The sequence below is a fragment of the Pteropus alecto genome, unplaced genomic scaffold, assembly GCF_000325575.1.
Source record: "Pteropus alecto unplaced genomic scaffold, ASM32557v1 scaffold251, whole genome shotgun sequence".
Lineage (NCBI taxonomy): Eukaryota > Metazoa > Chordata > Mammalia > Chiroptera > Pteropodidae > Pteropus > Pteropus alecto.
The window spans coordinates 3,788,992-3,806,886 of record NW_006431048.1 but is presented as its reverse complement, the minus strand read 5'-3'; the positions used below and the strand labels follow the sequence as shown (position 1 = coordinate 3,806,886).

At 42.6% G+C, this 17,895-nt stretch overlaps 1 protein-coding gene across 1 annotated transcript in view; it reads right to left on the bottom strand.

Moving 5' to 3' along the window:
- The window catches only part of LOC102891261 (kalirin RhoGEF kinase), a 295,084-nt gene that overhangs the window by 256,201 nt on the left and 20,988 nt on the right, over window positions 1–17,895 (bottom strand). The window contains exon 2 of the mRNA XM_025052186.1: window positions 1,488–1,562. Coding sequence (XP_024907954.1) covers window positions 1,488–1,562 — 75 coding nt within the window. The remainder of the gene's footprint in view (window positions 1–1,487; window positions 1,563–17,895) is intronic.

Here is a 17,895-nt window from a genome sequence, read left to right as displayed (position 1 = left end):
TTCCCTGTGATTCTACTGCCATTCCTTGGAGATGACCAGGATCATTCAGAAGAAGCAAAAGCTCAGGCCATGAGGCTTAAGCACTTGAGCATGTTTCTTTAAATGTGATCCTTGGCTACTCACATTGCCATTCTTCCAGCCTCTGACTCAGGAGGGCTGTACGAAGCCCTATATCTGGCACTTGGAGTAGTGCTGGTGCATCTTATAGTCGGCTTCAATTCCATCAGGTGTTACCAAACTTTTTCTTTAAAAGGCCATATAGTAAATATTTTAGGCTTGTGGCCATCTGGTCTCTGCTGGAACTATTCAACTCTGATGTTATAATGACAAAGCAGCCACTGACAGTACCTGTAGTAGACGGAACGATGGTCCCCAAACATATCAGGTCCTAACCGCTGGAACCTGTAAATGTTATCTTATTTGGAAAAAGAATCTTTGCAGATATAATTAAGGATCTTGCGATGGAAAGATTATCCTAGATTATCCGAGCGGGCCCTAAATGCAGGTACAAGTATCCTCACTCTGAGGCAGAGGGAGATTTGACACAGACAGAATTGCAGAAGTCAGTGTGACCACAGAGGCAGAGATGGGAGTGATGCAGCCACAAGCCAAGCAATGCTGACAGCCACCAGAAGCTGGAAGAGGCACTGAACAAATTCTCCTCTAGAGCTTCTGAACATAGCGCAGCTCTGCTGATACCTTGGTTTCGACTCAGGAAGCTGATTTTGTAATTCTGACCTCCATAAGTGTGAGAGAATTTCTTTTGTTATAAGCCTCCAAATTAGTGGCAACTGGTTATAACAGCGATGGGAAACTAATACATTAGCTACACACATTTACGTGGCTACATTCTGATAAAATTTTATTTACAAAATAACAGATAGCTGACATGTAGCAAAATACAGGCTCTAGTTTGCTGATCCCCTGAATTAGATAGTAAAAGGTCGAGGTACACAAGATGGGGTTGGAGAGAGAAGTCAGAAATAAATATTTGCAAGTCATTATTCAGAAAAATAAATAAATACAGACATTCACTTGAGTTCCCTTTGCCAGGAAGGAGAAATAAGAAGGAACTAGAATGTTTCTTAATATTTTGCCTATGACCCACTTAGAGATGAACCCCAAAAAAACCTCTGGGAATTGTGAAGTGGACAGATTGCTCCAGGTATAGCCTCTCTCAGAGGGGCTTCAGCAGCTCCTGCCAGGTCTGATAGGAGGTGGGCAAGACGAGGTGTATGTGTGTAGTGGGGTGGGAGGGGTTCGGGGACACACACCTGTGGTTGTAAACATCCTTCAGAACACCTGGCTGGGACCAGAGCTATTCCTTCTCTTTCTGCCTATCTCTGTAGAGACGAAGCAGCTGCTCCGAGCACAACTTCCACCCTTACTTCTCTCTCACTAACACACAAAGAATTGAATGCCGCACATGTGCACAGACACACAACTTTCTCTGGGTCTATTACAGAGGGAAGTTCACAGACACTCACCAGACACGAAGGCCACTTTTTCCTTTAGGATGGGAAGGACATCAGAAGCTTTCAAACCATCATTCCGAAAAGAACCTGTGGGACAACAAAACAGAAGGAATCAGGGTAAAAGAGGCCAGATGGCTGAATCGCTGGGTCCCACCTTCAGCCTCCCAATCTTGTCATAGGCCAGAAAGCTATGCCTTGTTCAGGCCATACGGCCCAGCCCAGAACAGGAGAGGGTCCACAATGGAAAGAGCACTTCCACATGATGCCAGGCCACAAGGAGGACCAAGGATGAGGCTTCCCTGGTCCCTTTTAGGGAGAAGACAGTCCATGTCACCCCCCACCATATGTACATACACAAAACTCCATGCCCTGGAGGCAACATGAATAGCCCCGCTGCTGTGAACGTGAAGATGGGGGCTTTTTAAAAAGTCATTTTGTACATCTAGTTCTAGCACAGTGTCTGGTACACAGTAAACATTTAGCAAATATCTCTTGGACAGGTTAATTAATATCGAGATGGACCACAATGCCCTAAATAATTCTATTTGCCCGTCCTCTGTGTGACACAGCAACTGTTAAGTCTTCGCTTCACAAATGGGAAAAGGAAACCACAAAAAGTCTCCAAGTGGGAAGAAAGTTGCACGCAATACCCTTCCACACTCTTCTCTCTCTCCTTCAATTTCACCATCATCGGTCCACAATAAACAGGAGGTAGGAGACACCGATCTCCTGAGAAAGAAATGTACTCCCTTCTTCAGCAACTCATTCTCTGCCTAACTCTGGCTTCTCTGTTGGAAAGCCCTTTCTGGGGTCTAGTTGAGTTCCTGTTAGGGGGTTGGAGGCAGAGGCCTGGGGCTCACACAGAATGAAAGATAACAATGTGCCTCGAGAAACAGTAGCCTCAGGATGCAAAGGACAAACCAGCCCTGGTGAGATGCGTGGGGAGGGAGGACCCAGCTTCCACATGCACACGTACAAAGCCCCAGGCCAGCCCACCGTGCCTCTATCATATAACCCGAGAAGCTCACAAGGACTCTCAGGGAAAGCCAGCCCACATTCATACCTCTGCTGTGTATTACCACTGGGGACATGGCACAGATGGACCCCGGAAGAGAGGCAGCTCTGTGTCAGCTCAGTGAGACAGAACCAGAGACCACGGACAGCCCCTCTAGTGCCTTTCTGTACTTGGCTTAGTGCCCTGAGGACAAATCTGACAATCCACAGGGGGAGCAACATGCTGGGCAGGCCAGTCCCACTCAAGGCTATCTCAATCCCTGAACACTGACTATTTCGAGAGATCCAAAAATGTTGGGACTTTTGGCAACAACCCAGAATTAAGATCACTAGTAAGGGAAATGAGCCCATTGCACATTCACCAAAAAGAAGAGATGTGTCCCCAGAATACCAGTTACCATGGTCAGACATCATGCCCTAACCCCAAACGAACTTCCTAAGTGTCTCTGACGACTTCACCTACTTCTTCTTTTCCTTTTACCAAATGAAGACAGTGAGCCTTTTTATTCATCAGTTGCTTCTCTTCACAAGTGGCCCATAGTCCCCAATGCTGGAGTAACCAGCTGCAAGGCTCACTTTAAGAAGACTGCAGGCAACGGAAGAAAAATTAACACCATAAAAAATAAAGTTTTAACTATAAGCATTGTTTTGTACTTTCTATCCTTAGTTTCTACAGATCTTTATGCTCTGACTTTACCTCCCGATACAAAATGTTATTAAACCTCACTAATAGAAACTAATTAGGATCAATATAAATTATTACAGAAATTACAAATAGATACATATGTTTGTTTTTTATCCTCATGCAATAAAGATAAGTTTCAGGTTTCCTAGTAAAAAAAGAGTCCTACCAGGCTTTACCAACTAGACAAGGATCATCTTTAATTAATATATGAATTGTTTGTGAAAAATGATGCTTCTGCATCAAAATAGCATATTTTCATATATGAAATATCTTTCTATACTTCAGTAGTAAAACATTCTTTCCTATATCACTATGCATACTATTCATTTCTATAGAAAAAAATTAATATGAAAATCTAAACCAGCCATCTTCTTCCAGATTACTTACAATTTCAAAAATAGCAAGGACCAAGCTAACGAGATTTTACTGGATAACAAGAATCCACATAACCCTCTTCTCTCCTAAACTCCTGTCTTATTTTTCCACTGCTCTTCCTGTCCTCCTCTACTGTGTTAAAGTTACACAAGAGCTCTAATTCTACACAGTCCCTAGATCTTAAAGAAGAGTTTGGAGTTTGCTATAACAGAAGCAAAAGGTTCCCCATCCTACACCCTCTTTGTTCCTACCAGTGGAAAAGGAGAGTGAGCTCTGAATCTCACCTTCACATTGCATTCGCCATGCCTGTCACTTCCTTCTCCCCTCCAGACTCCAGGACCTGAGAGGAGGGGAGCAGCCTGTCCATGCAGCTTGCAATCATGGGCTCCAGGAAATGTCAGTATATTGAATTGGGTTGGTCTAAGATTCCTAGAGCTTCCTCTTTCCAGGCCAGTGTCTACCCGCATCCAGTTCAGACCAGCGCTGCTCTATCTGCCAGGTTGTGCCTACTGGACAAAAACCTAACGTGTCCAGATTTACAAAATCCTTAACTAGGGGATAATCATTTCTAACAACAATAACAAGATTTTTCACATTACAAAAAGAGTTGCTCCAGGGTCTCTTTAAATAAAAGCTGCCTTAGTGGTCTGAATTAATTTTTATTTGCCCAAAATTGAATTACAAATAACTTTTCAACAATGTATGTATTATATAAAGCCAAAGAGAGCTAAACTAATTAGTCTGGCAGCTCAGAAGTTGGTGACCTTGTGTAGAAAACCTATTTGAAGATCCTGTGGAGCAGTTCCCCCAGGACTCTTGTAAAACCAACTGTCAGAATCTATAATAAAAGGGAAGTTCATTGAATGTTAACTCGAACAGGACCAATAAAATAGCAACATGTTTTCACTATCAGGTATATGTCTGGGTAGACTCATAATAAATATTCAATAAATATTTGATGAAATAGTAAGTAAATGAATGAAAGGCTAACCCTTCCTAAAGGGACTGGCACAAGGTCAGTGGCCTCATCTGTCACACCAAGTACTGGAGATCTGAATAGGTGATCACCAGAGTACCAATCAGCTCTAATAATCTGAGGCTTTTCAAACCTTTTCTTCATATTTATTGGCCGTTAAGATACTCAGGTTATCAGATCAATATGCTTTGAAAGGAAGTTTGGGAACGAATTCCCTAGGGAGATTCAGTGTACTTTGGGAAGATAAAACAATTCTTTCCTGGCCTCCCAGCCCATTCTTTCCCAGGAACCTGTTTTGGGATCGTGATGCTTAAGGTACATCACCCCACTTTGCAGGTAGCCCAAGTTACCGAAATGGGAGACTAGTGATGAAAGAACTGAACTTCTGTGAGGCAGACTTGACCTGCAATTGCAATCTCTAATACCAGGTATATCTGATAACAATATTAGATTATAAACTCTAGGCCAACCATACAGCAGCTTCTCTCTCTAAAGGAAAAGCCTGTTGAAGCAGTAAGCCCCTTGCTACCTCTAAAGGAAGCCTGAAAAGAAATAAGAGCCCCTAAACCCTTGGAGTTACTGCAAGGGGGAAAAAAGAACCGGAGGACACCCTTATGGTCCTGACCTAATGTGAGTGCTGTGCTTTCTCTTAAGGACAAAGGCATGCTCCACTGGCGTTCAGCGCCAACCTTACCCCATTCACGTCCTGCTGCTGGCAGAATTACAAGCCTGCTGTTCTCGTTAATTAGCAAAGTTGAAATGCTCTGCATCTACTAGGGAAGTAAAAATTACCACCATCAGATCCCCAGGATCTCCACTGTGGGTCTTTTTCAAGCCCCCCTTTTGCATCCTCCTTGCTCCAAATGTATTATGCTTCCCTCACCGCTACTCGTTCTCTTCAATTTTCATAGTCACCATTCCCCATGCAGAAAAATGCTGATCAAACTCACTCTGGCTCCCAGCCTGCCTGCAGCCCCACATGGCAACGGCAAGACTGGCCCTTGTGTCATAGTCCCTGTCTCTGGTTTTGTGGCTCTGGGATGGCAGTGAGCCTCCCAGAGCAGCTGGGTGTGTTGTACTCCATGCTAACTTCATTCAGAAAGCAATCCTGATTTCCACAAGCAAAGAAACAAACAACTAAGTGTTGAACATTTGGAGGTGCAAGCTGCCAGGGTACCCATAGATTGTTCTTTACTTCCTTTGGTTCTTAGTCATACCCCCTTAATTTACACTTATTTAGAAGTTACCGTGTAAGTATTCTAATGTTGCTTCAAGTGGGCCTGAACCCTGTTTGCCCACTGAGATGGCAAATTTCCCAGTGCTCAGGTCTCTGCCTCCTTTTTCCACTCCACCCTTGTGGTGTCCAGCATGGGTGCCTCGATCAGAGAGGCACTGAAACACTCATTGATCTGCTGCACAGAAGAGATCTGGCTTATGACTGAGTTCCAAGAGCTTCTTACGCCAAACCCTAGTTTAGGCATTATTTGGACAGGTTCCTATTCCCAGAGTTATTGCTTCATCAATTCTTTATTGAGCATGTATTACAGGCTAGACCTCCAGTTAGGTTTTGGTGATACTAAGACAAAAAAGGAATGGACTCAGTTCTCCAGGGGGCTTCCAGGCAGAGAGAGACAGACAGTATGCAGATAGGATAATGAGCTGTTATCAGAGATAGGATATTACCTGTACAGAATGGAAGGGGCTCAAAAGACTTTCTAAAGGTGAGTCCTAAAGCCTTTCTACTCAAAGTAACAAGCATCACAGGCTAAAGCCTTGCTAGAAATGTACAACCTCAGGCTCCACCCGACTTATAGAATCAGGATCTACACTTTAATAAGAAATCCAGGTGATTCATATGCACATTACCTATAGAGAAGTGCTGTACACTAAAGTATGTCTTTCTATTCCAGAGTTACCTCAGAGGCAGAGATAGATAAAAGTATCCTTTAACCTCCTCTAAACAGAACCTCTAAAATCTGATCTAATGCTATTTATTACCCCTCCCACCTATATCATGAGAATTCCAGAGATTCAGCCATTACCCTATAACCCATCACTCAAATTCACCTCTGGAATAAAAAAGCTATCCGGAAGATGGATAACTTCCCCTTCCACGGTATTGAGACTGGACCATGTCTTGTTTTTTGGCTGTAGGAACATTTATGAATGACCCCTGTCCAAACTACTCAGAATTTTGGTAGCTTCAACCACCTTTCGTGCATCAAATATTGTAATTTCACAACAAATCTTCCCCACTACTCCAACCCTCAGAGCCCTGCCTTCCTAACTCTCTCAGTACCATAAATACTGTCACTCATCTTTTTTACAGATCAAGATGCCATCTCTGAGCCAGGCCTGGAGGGCAGAGGAGCCAGTCGGTTTATGCCTCTTTATCACACCGGCACTCCCACCCACAGGTACAAAGCCCAGAATGCTGGGCAATACTAAAGGGAAAACAGAAGGAGGAGAGGTACCCCCACCCCAGGGAGCTCCACATTCAATGAGAACACAATGCTCATCTCAGGCAATTCTGTCCCTTGGAGAGGAGAACCAATTTCTTCCCTCTGAGAGTTTCCAGCCAGATAAAATACTGAGTGTCCATTTCCCCTGATACGAGGAAGCTACCATACTCTGTACAAAACACTAAAGATTCTAAGACTCTGATAAAGACCCTCCCATCTTTCCCTCAACTTGGCTGCCTTATATGCCCTATATCCTGATTGTTGGTGCCATCCACTGAATTACCCAAACAGAAACCTGGGTGGCATCCTAGACTCCTCCACTCTTATATGCCAAGTATTGATTTAGTTGTTCAGTTCTGTTGATTCTACCTCTTAACTCTCCCTCTAATCCATCATTTCCTCTGTACTGTTTCCCTGACCTCGAGTCAAGTTGAGATGTCCCTGATGGTATCTTGTACTCTATTACTCCTGAAAAGCATTTCTGTGTTTTCATTCTACTCCCCACTAACTGATCCTGACACCTGAGGGTAGGACCACATTACTTGTTTTGTTATCCTAGCATCTAATACAGTGCCTGTCACCCAAAAGGGGCTCAAGAAATACTGAACTAAACCTAAGCATGCACAGATTCTAAGCAGACAAGGAGTAAGGGCGGTGAGTTGGAACTGATTCATCAGGGCAGCTCCCCAGAGGAAGTTATCTTTGAACCCAATTTTGAATAAGGAAAAGGCCATGGATGGTGCTCCAGTGTGGAGCACTGCATGCCAAAGCAGAGAGGAAGGGGCAAATAAGCTGCATACCAGAAGTGGAGAGAGCTTTACTGGCTGAACAGAAAAGCGGAGTTAGGGAGTGATGGAAAGGAGTGCATGGAGGTGGTAGGTGGGCTCTGTGATCTGAACCTGATCTCTCAACAGGGTGGGCTCCTGGGAAGACAACAGCAAAGATGTGGCTGCAAATGCCTTCAGAAGCTCGGAGAGCCAGGACTGTGTCACAGCAAGGGTCAGAGCTGGGTAGAATCTGTCTGGTCCCAGAAGAAGGCTGTGGCTCCACAACAGAACTGGACCAAGCAGGCTCTGACCCCAACCTCCACATCTCATTCTCCTCTGTCATGGCCCCTGCTGAGGTGGGTGGTGGAATACAGGGGCAGGGGGCACTGGAACTTTGTCTCTCTTTATCTTCTCCTTAAGTTCCAAGAGAGGCAAGAAGAAGGTTTGTCTATGAGGCACCTCCTGGGAGCCTGCCAGGCCAGTAGTAGGCAGAGAGTTTGTGTAAGATCCCATGAACATGCAACATAGAACCGAAGCATATAAAGGGAAGAGACTTAAGGTCCTGTCTGTATAGGTACTAGGTGGGCAAAGCCCTTGAGAAAAGATACCGTCAGTGCAGGAGGGAACCTATCAGGTAGAAGCAATAATCTTCATTCTCCTCATGGTCCCTTCTCTCCTTCCCCCTTTCCTATATTAACACAAGAGAAGGAGGGAGAGGTGGCAAGAATGGAAGGGAATAGGGCAAGAGCAAGAAAGAAAGCACTGGAGAGAAAGATACACACACAGGTACATGCAGATGAAGGTTAATGTCTCCTCTTTACAGACACTAATGAACTATTAAGGAAACTGCCTGTTGGAAAACTCCTCCAGCGACTATAAATATGTTCCTTGGAGCTCTTGTTAAAATAACTACCACTGAGGCAGGACATGTGTATTGAGAAGAAGGAATGAACCTGGCAGAAAAAGAGACTAGGCAGCTTTGTGTTGGCAACAGAATGCATGGCACAATGTAGAGATCCACTGGCCCCTTCCCAATATGGGGATCCTTTTACCCACTGCGAGGCCGACTCCCACAGCTGACCCTCACCACTGACACCACAAATGTCAATATAGCCCTGGTAGCACCCTCCTTCCTTGAATGAGCTGCAGCTATGGAGGTGGGACAGTGTGGTAGAGTTCTATGCCCTGGCACCAGGCCATGGGACTTCTAAGAGGAGGACATTCATGAACTTCTGCTAACCTTATTCAACACAAAAGTGGAGAGGAAAAACAAAACAAAACAAGGGCTCCTCTTTGGCAATTGCTAAATACTAAGCTTTTCTAAGCAAACTGACAAGACCTCATGCAATGTGAGGCAGTAGCTAGGAACTTGATATCACAGCCAGACTGGACAGTCTTTACACTTAGGAGAAGCAATGTCTACCTTCCCTCAACTTTGACATGCATTTGAATGTCACTCCTCACAATGGCTCTTTTCTGTCTGTACTCTAGTGAGTTGTGTACCTTCCCCCGGAAGCCTTCCCTAACTCCTCCCACCCCGGGCTGGACTGGCTCCTCTGTTCATGAATTCATAGGGCAGGCACCTCACTGTCATGCCACCTCCACTGCTGCATCTGGACCCCTCCCTAGACTCTAAGCTCCCGAGGGCAGGAACTGGGTGCTTATCTCCGTATCTGTGGTGCTTGCATACAGCTGGTGCTTAATGAGTGACCCACAGACAAACTCATACTCATCCACGGTGCCATGGTGCCTTCCACACAAAAAGCACTTAGTAATTGCTGCGCCTCTTCTTCCCTTGGTCCCTCTCTGTGCCTATTTCTACCCCCACACCTCCATCGTTCTCTCACACTCCCATGTGAACTCTAACTGTGGTCAATTTCAATATTAACTTTCTAAAGTCAATATTAGATATAAAGTCCTGGCTAAAGGACTACTTTTGAAGAGCAGAAATTTGTAACACTTACCATTGCTAAATTAGCTCCATTAAAGATTACTAATAATTAGCACTTTAAACATGTGGCTAACACTTCTCTAAGCCCAGCTAATAAGCAAACCGTTTCTGTTTATTCTTCACAAGATTTAATATTAGCTCGAGTTGAGACCTCAGCTGCAATACACACAGGCTCATTCATTCTCCCTCCCTCCCCAGAAAAGCTGACATCATTCAGCGTACTCTAGACACAAGAAAATGGCCACTTGAGTAGTGATTATATCTACCCATCACTTTTTTTAAAACTGATTCTTTATTAACGGACCCAATACTTAAAGTGTTCATTCCTCACAGATGGTGGCGGTGGTGGTAGATTTATTGTCTTTTTGTTATGTTGAGCATTACCCTAGTATGGGCCCATGAAGTACCACTGAACATTAGCCAGTGACGAATTAGTCAACAATGGATCTGAACCAACTGTTAAACATTAGCAATATATTTGCTTTTATCATATATTTAGAGAGAATTAAAAAGGTACTCAGAGGCAAAAGGTATATGCTGTGGAAATTTAGACATATGAAAGTCTTGCTCCTTGTGACTCTCGCTGTCAGTCCCCTGCCCTCTTTTCCAGTATGCCTATCAATAGTATTTTAATTTTAATTAATTTTAGTTTAATCAGGGCATAATGACTTTAGTTAAAGATGAAATTGTTTATTTGAAAAGCTGGTTTTGGCTTCTGTCATTATGAAAGCCACTCTGGCAGGCATCCAAACATGAAATGGCCCAGAACCTTCCCAATGCCTCTCCCCTCTCCCCTTATTCCTTATGGCCAGAAATTCAGGTGTAGGTGGCATATAGCAGCAACAGCTGACTGCAGAGGTCAGAGCAGGAGACCCTCATCAGCAGCTCCTCGAGCAGTCCCTCTCATTTCCAGGTCCAGAGCTTCTCCCTGCTCCCACCTACATGTCCATCAGTGGAAGCGGTGCCACAGTGACGTATCAGGCACAGACTGGACACAGGCCCACTACAGACATGGAAGAACAAGGGCCTAAGTAATAACCAGTTTTGCATAACTACAGCCCAGAGGGTGAGAAAGGCCCCACCCACAGGTCATATTGTTGAACAAACTTGAGCAAGCTAAAGCACCTCCCACTTCAAGAACAAGCTTGCTGCTGTCCTTGGTCCTGAGCTGGTTGTGTAGTTAGTACTTGGAGTGGCTGCTGTCCAGCCTGTCCCAGGATTAGGAACCACATGAAAAAGAGGCAGAGAAAAAAGAGACATTTAAGATATAGCAGGGATATAAACAAATGTGAATAAGTGTTGAAAGGACACAGACTGGAAGAGATTGCTGGAGAGAATAAAAAGACTTGTTCTGGTGCTGTTTTCAAATAACTACAGTAACCAAGAAAGGAAAGTCTGTGCATAACACGCACGCACGCACACACACAGGTCTCTGATGGAAATGACACAGCATGAATTCCGTATGTCTCCCAATACTATGTTTAGGTTTCTGAATAAACTGGCTGACCATATCTGAGGTGGATGGGTTGGCCATGAAAAGATTCCTAGAGTTTTAAATCTCTCTTTAAATTATTACTTTGGGTATTTAAACATTGCCCAAATTCAGTTCAATAAATATTTATTGAGTACCTATATGTGACAGGCAAAGTTCCCATCACCATGGGTACAATAAAAAAATGTAGATTTCCTGATCTTAGGGGACTTCTTGTTTAAGGGGAGAATTAGATACATCAACATGTAATTTTAATATCATGTAAGAAACACAGTGATAGAAGTACATACATACAAGAAAATCTCAAAGGGATAATAAAACTCAAGCTCTAAGAAAGTGTCTAAAAAGTGGAAAGCTAACTAGAGAAGAAGCAAAGTGTTACAGGATCCTCAGCAAGGTCTTGGACTCGACAGGACGGTGGTGAATATTAAAGTCTCTCTGGTGGGTTTAGGGGAACAGAGAAGAGGAAAACAGTGGTTTTTTTCCCCTCTGACCCAGACCCTCTCCAGAGTAATAGAGAGATGTGTTTAATGTTTGCCGGAGAAAAGCAATAAAGTTCCCCTGTGGACCTAGCAAAACCAGGAGCCAGCATAAGCTAGGAAATGACTGAGATCTGGAGAGAGTCTGACTCGTGATGCCTGCTATTTCTTTAGAAAGGAGAATAACCATGTCAAGTACTAAATAGGAAACCAGGAGTAATTTGAATATCTCATGAAGCTAGAACCCTTCTCTAGAATTATGGAAAACAAGAAGGAGCTGGGAAATGTCTGCAAATCGATGCCTAGGTAACCCTCAACCCTGCTCACCAGGGATATACTAAGCCACACATCCCAGGAGCACTTGGTAAACCCAAGCGGGCTTCCTAAACTTGCCTCAAAAATGAACCTCATGCAACCTCAGAGAAATTATTGCATATATGTTTATATGTGTCCATTTTTCTGAGAAGAGAATCTGTATAATTCTAGTTTTCATCAGACTTTCCTAGGAGAAAATGGCCCCCTAAATAGTGGGAACCATTGGTCTAAAGCAAAGTCAAAATGAGACACTATAATTTATCTCAAGTTCTAACCACTAGATTCTATCATTCAGCATCTGCTTCACTCATGGTCCAGTTTCTAACACTCATGATTGGGGCCCAATACTGTGGTTGGGCTGGCAGAGAAAGTAACTAGAGAAGAGAAATGATTTAGCTTCCTTAGCTTGGATAAAAGGAAGCTGAGGCAGATGGTGGGAGGTGAAGGCTGCATACAGGATCCTACAAGGATAAGCTTAATCAGAGGTAATTCTCTCTCATTATGGAGTTACTGAGGGCTGGGAGAACTGAGGTTAAACATAAAATGAATTTTATAGATGCCATGACAGTACTTTTCCTGGAAGCCTTCCAAATTGAAGGTTCCCCTGGCCTCTAACCCCTGCTAGACAACCTGACTCCTCCTGGATCCATGACAGGTTATGGTCACGATTAGGGCCAGCAGGATGAGTCTGCAAACTTATTTAACGAGATCCCTGAGAGGCTGGACAAGGCAGGATAAGAAGGGGGTTCTCAAGTGTTCCCAGTTGGGCAGCCACAGCTGAGCATGCCTGGACACTATTTGCTCAATAAGCCATTTTCTGTATGAGATGGCAAGCTCTCTCAAAGCAGGCACATCCTGAGAGACAGCCCTGAGTAAAACACTTAGCTGTGTGCCCTTGGACAACTTACTTAAACTCTCTGGGTCTCTGTTTCCTCCTCAGGTTACGACACCTACTTCATAGGTGATGATTACAGGAGAAAATCTATTTGAAGGGACCAGATACATAGCTGAGGCTAAGTTAACATAGCATTCCTTTCCTTTTTCTTGTTCATCTTAGTAGCTTTAGCACGGGGCATGGTACATAGTAGATGTTCAATAATAAGTGTTGATTCCGTGAATGAACAAATAAATGAATGAGTGAACGAGTAAATGAATGGAGTAAATTCAGAAAATAACAGCTAAAAACTGCCTCCTCATCTTCCTACTACATACCTGTAAGCTACACTGTTCGCACTCTGTGTATGTGGTTCCTTTCTTCTCCCCAGTCCAGGCTGTTCGGCAAGCACTCTACACAACTCCTGTACCCCTAGCCAGGTTCCCCAGATGCCAAGGAGAGTCTCCTGTCCCCAAAGGGAGACTAGCTACTGATCGAGCTTCTTGAAAACTTATCGCTTCCCCCTGTGTCCAGAGGGCTATGATCACAGGCACTATCCCCTCCACACACACACACACATACACACACTAAACTCTATATGCTGCTGCCTATAACTAGCACACCACATTCCTTCTTCCCTGACTCCTCTACCCCACTGCTTTTAAGAGGCTGAGTTCCAAACAAAGGTGTACAGGTCCAGACAGCATTTCTGAAAATGCATCCAAATAGCAGAACCACCATCTGAGATGAGGTAATCCCAACATCTACTTGTAGGCAAAACCTTCAGAGCCCCATGAGAAGCCCTAGCTGCCTGCAGGGTGAAAGAACAAGAGAGGCCTGAGGAGAGTCTATGCCCTGGGGTCTTTTCCTTGGTTGGCCTTGAACTGTCCAGCCAATGTGAATGGGGAGTTCACGGAAGAAAAAAGGTTACGGAGGTTGCAGAGGTCAGTGTGGGGGCACAGCGAATGGCGAACACAAACCCAGGTGAGTCTGACCTCAAATCCACCTGCTCCATACAATCAATGGCCTCAAGTTGCTAAAATTTTCTGTTCCATGATTTCTGAAACTATTTTCTCATTAATTCTCTGATACTTAGGATTTTCTCCAGTAATCTGAGCAGACTACCTCCAAGAGGCTGGAATACCTGGTCCTCCTTGCTCTTATCCAGCTTCTTGAAGAAGAGGAGTCTTTGCCATAACCGGGGAGTTGAGAGGGTGCCCTGTCCATGGATGAATGTGCACATGTACTCATAACACAGCTTATATGTTAAAGATTAGAATAACGATAAGGTGGAGAGTAAAGATGTTTATTATGGCTTTGTACTACTGAAAAATCATGCCAAACTTAAATGTTCAACCATAGGAGATTGCTAAAATAATCCATGGTATGTCCACTCTATGCAGCCGTTAAATATGACACTGTACATAATTAATATGTACAGAATAATTAATGCCACAGGAAGCACGTTAAGTAGAAAAAACAGATTATAACACTGCATATACAACCTTATTCTGTTTTTACATTTACTGGTGTATGTGTGTGTAAAAACTACACATATACAAGCACACAGTGGTTATCTCTGGAAAATGCGATTATGGCTGACGTTAATGTTTCTTTAATGTTTTTCACTGTCTAATTTTTATTTATTCTTGAAATAATTGGAGAAAGGCAAATTTCCTCCTTTGTATATTAGTCTTTCATAAACAAGATCTTTGCATAATGTTCAGGCACTTAAAAGTTTAAGAATTAGGTTGTTATAACACCCTTTGAAAAGAGCATTTTAAAAGAACATTTTAAAAGCAAATTTATTTAAAGTTTAGGACAACTGTGTTACGCAGCTGTTCAGTCTGTGATGTGATTCCATGGCAAATAAAAAATGGCTACCATTCATCATACATAAAATTGTCTTATAGCTAAAGGAATTAAAGTCCAAAGAAGTTGTAAAACAAAAATTAATTTTTCATTAAATGTCATTTAAAGATTTGCCATGTATGCAAATAAGGTTTATCTCAGGAATGTAAGACATTAAAGAAGATTCAAATAAAATAAAATTCAAATATTGGCTTAAAAAGCTAAATATTATAGCAGATATCTGTCGAACGAATCTCTAAGTACCTGTTATGTGCCAAAGGGATTTTAAACTACATTTCCACTTGGTGGAATAAATGGATGAAAGTAATTAAACATTTTTGGAAAAAAAGATGAAAAATGAGTTGGGCTTGCCCTACTAGATATTTAAAAATATATATTTAAACTATAGTTATTAAAAGGAGGAAAAGACACAAGAATTAACATACAAATGAATGGAGCCTGATTTATAGACCTAACACACACCTGTCGTATTTAAGAACCTAATATATGATAATGGAAGAACCCAACACAATTGGGGGAAAAGATAAATTATTCAATAAATGGCACTGGAAAAAAAATGGACTATCTGAAAAAGAAAAATCAAGTTAATCCTCACAACTTCAAACCATACACCAAAATAAATTTTAGACAGATTAGAAACCGAATCTTAAAAAATGACATTTAAGAAAACTCCATAAGAGAAAATATGAGTGAATATTTAACTTATCCCCAAATGAGAAAGAGCTCTCTAGGCATGAAAGCATTGAAAGAAATTGGAAAGGAAAATATTGATGGTTTTGTCAGTGGAAAATTGTAAACTACACATCAGAGTATAAACAAAATTTAGAATGTAAATGACAGGCTGGGAACATATTTACAACAAATCTGACAGAGAAAGGATTAATACTGTTCCTTTGGAAAAACAGGCAAAGAATATAAATGTACACTTCCAAAAAAGGAGAAATAGCTAATAAACATAAGAAAAAGTAGTCAACCTAATTATTAGCCAGGAAATGCAAACTAAACAATAAGAAGTTTTAAAATCCATTAAATTTGCAGAGATTCCAAAAAGGCAATAATCCTCAAGGCTGGCAAGAGTCCGGTATTAGCCCTGCCTGCCCATCTCTGCTGGTGCAAGTAAAGTTGCAACAACCTTTCCAGAAAGCAGTTCTGTAATATGAGTCATGAATAAAGATACTACGCATAACCAGTGACTAGTAATTTCCCTTCTAGATGTCTACCCTAAAGAACTAAGGAAAAATAAGGACAAATATTTGAGGACAAAAGGTTTCAAGCAGCACTTTTTATTGTGGTCCCAAACTGCAAACAGCCTAAACTCCAACAGAAGGGGACGAGTTAGAGAAACTTGAGATAGCTATAAATGGAACCAAATTGGCCACTGAAATGTTTATTTTTGATTAATTTATAATTTCATGGAAGAATGCTCAACATACATAAAAATTAGGATACTAATGATACATGTACTATATATGTTAGGTTGAATCATATGAAATTACCAAGACTCAAGTGGTTTTCTGCCTTCAGAAATAGCAGTTTGGTATTATCTCAAATATGCAAATAATATATTTCTTGGTTGTAGAATTAGGGAGATATTTAATTTCTTTCTTAATGCTTTTATATAGTTTTCAAACTTTGTACAGTGAATATGTACTAAAATTTTTAAGTTGTAGCATTACATGAAGACCACATGACAAAACATCCAAAACTCATATCTATACCAAACCACCTCTCTGCTTTCTCTGTCTGGATTTTACAGTCCTCTGCCTCTTGGATCTCTCAATCTCCATGCTCTTCATCTCTGTCTCTCTTTCAGTTTGTTTGCATGTTTTGTAATTTGTTCTTTGGGGTTAATCACCAGAATAAGAAGCAGGGCCCTAGAAATGATCTGACTTGGGCTTTTGGTCCCCCTTCCTCCAGGAAGCCTCCCCAGACCAGGCACCAGATATTTTTATTGCCCAGAAGTGCCCGGCAGAAGTACCATAGTCAGGAGAAGTATCACAGAAGGGGAAAGTAGGCAGCCTCCTCATCAGGTATCTTTCCCACTGGTTTCACTGCCAATCCTCTAAAGCTGGGACTGAGGTTCCTACCCCTGTCCTGTGGTGGGCTCATAAATAAAAGATAAAGGCTCACAGGCTTGGGAGAGGACAGCCAGCAGCTTGCCTATACCAGCATACTGGTAAGAATTAATCCCACTCACTCGGCCTGACATCTTACTGTGCTCTATGTTCTTGTTGGATGTCTGTTGGAGTCCTCATCCACAATATGATGAGGACTCATAGCTCTTGGTGACATGTTCTCTCCAGAACTTCATGACTGTGCAACTCATGGAGCTTCTGTTCCCCATGGGGTGGCAGAAAAAAAAAACACTAGACTTGGAGTCAGATGACCTGGGTTCAACTCATACCAACTTAGCAACTTTGGGGAGGCTCCTCCTCCGATCTGCCCTCAATTTCCTCAAGTGGTATGTCAATACTACCCCAGTAAAGATTAAGTAAATTCAAAGTAAAGCAGTTGCCAAACTACAAAGCCCTATACAAAAGGAAGGTATTAGCTATCATGTCTGCATTGTAGTCTTTTTGTGGAAGCAATTAGAGGTTTTATGCCTTTCTGATCTTGAAGCATGCCTATGCTTTTAGGCTCTAGCTAAAGCCCACCCATTACCACCACCATCATCACCAACTTCAGGGTATTGGTGACCATGATCAGAGAAAGCCTGGGTCATCCCATGTCTACCTGCACCGCCCTGGTATCTCAGAGGGTCTGAGGCCATAAATGTGCTGGTTGTAACCCTGAACTCTTGGCAGGCATTAGTCTACAGGGCAAGTGTGGCACTAGATGCTGGGTAACTATGCGGCTATGTTCTCAATGGGGAAACACAGGGAACATGGCTCCCAATGTGGGGTGAAGACTATTCAAAATAACCAAAGGCATTTCTCTGAATTCTTATATGTGCAATTGTCTCAGCACACCCACTAGGACATTCAGACAAACCAAACCTGGGAAGAGATGCTCAGGTCTTTCTGAAATGTCAGCCTCAATAGAGTCCTGCCACCTCTTCCAACCACTTTCTCTTCTGATAACTGAATGTAGCCCTGCAACTCCTATGATGCGTAATGAAATGGATCGCACCCCAGAAATGGGGCCAGAGCCTCCACCTC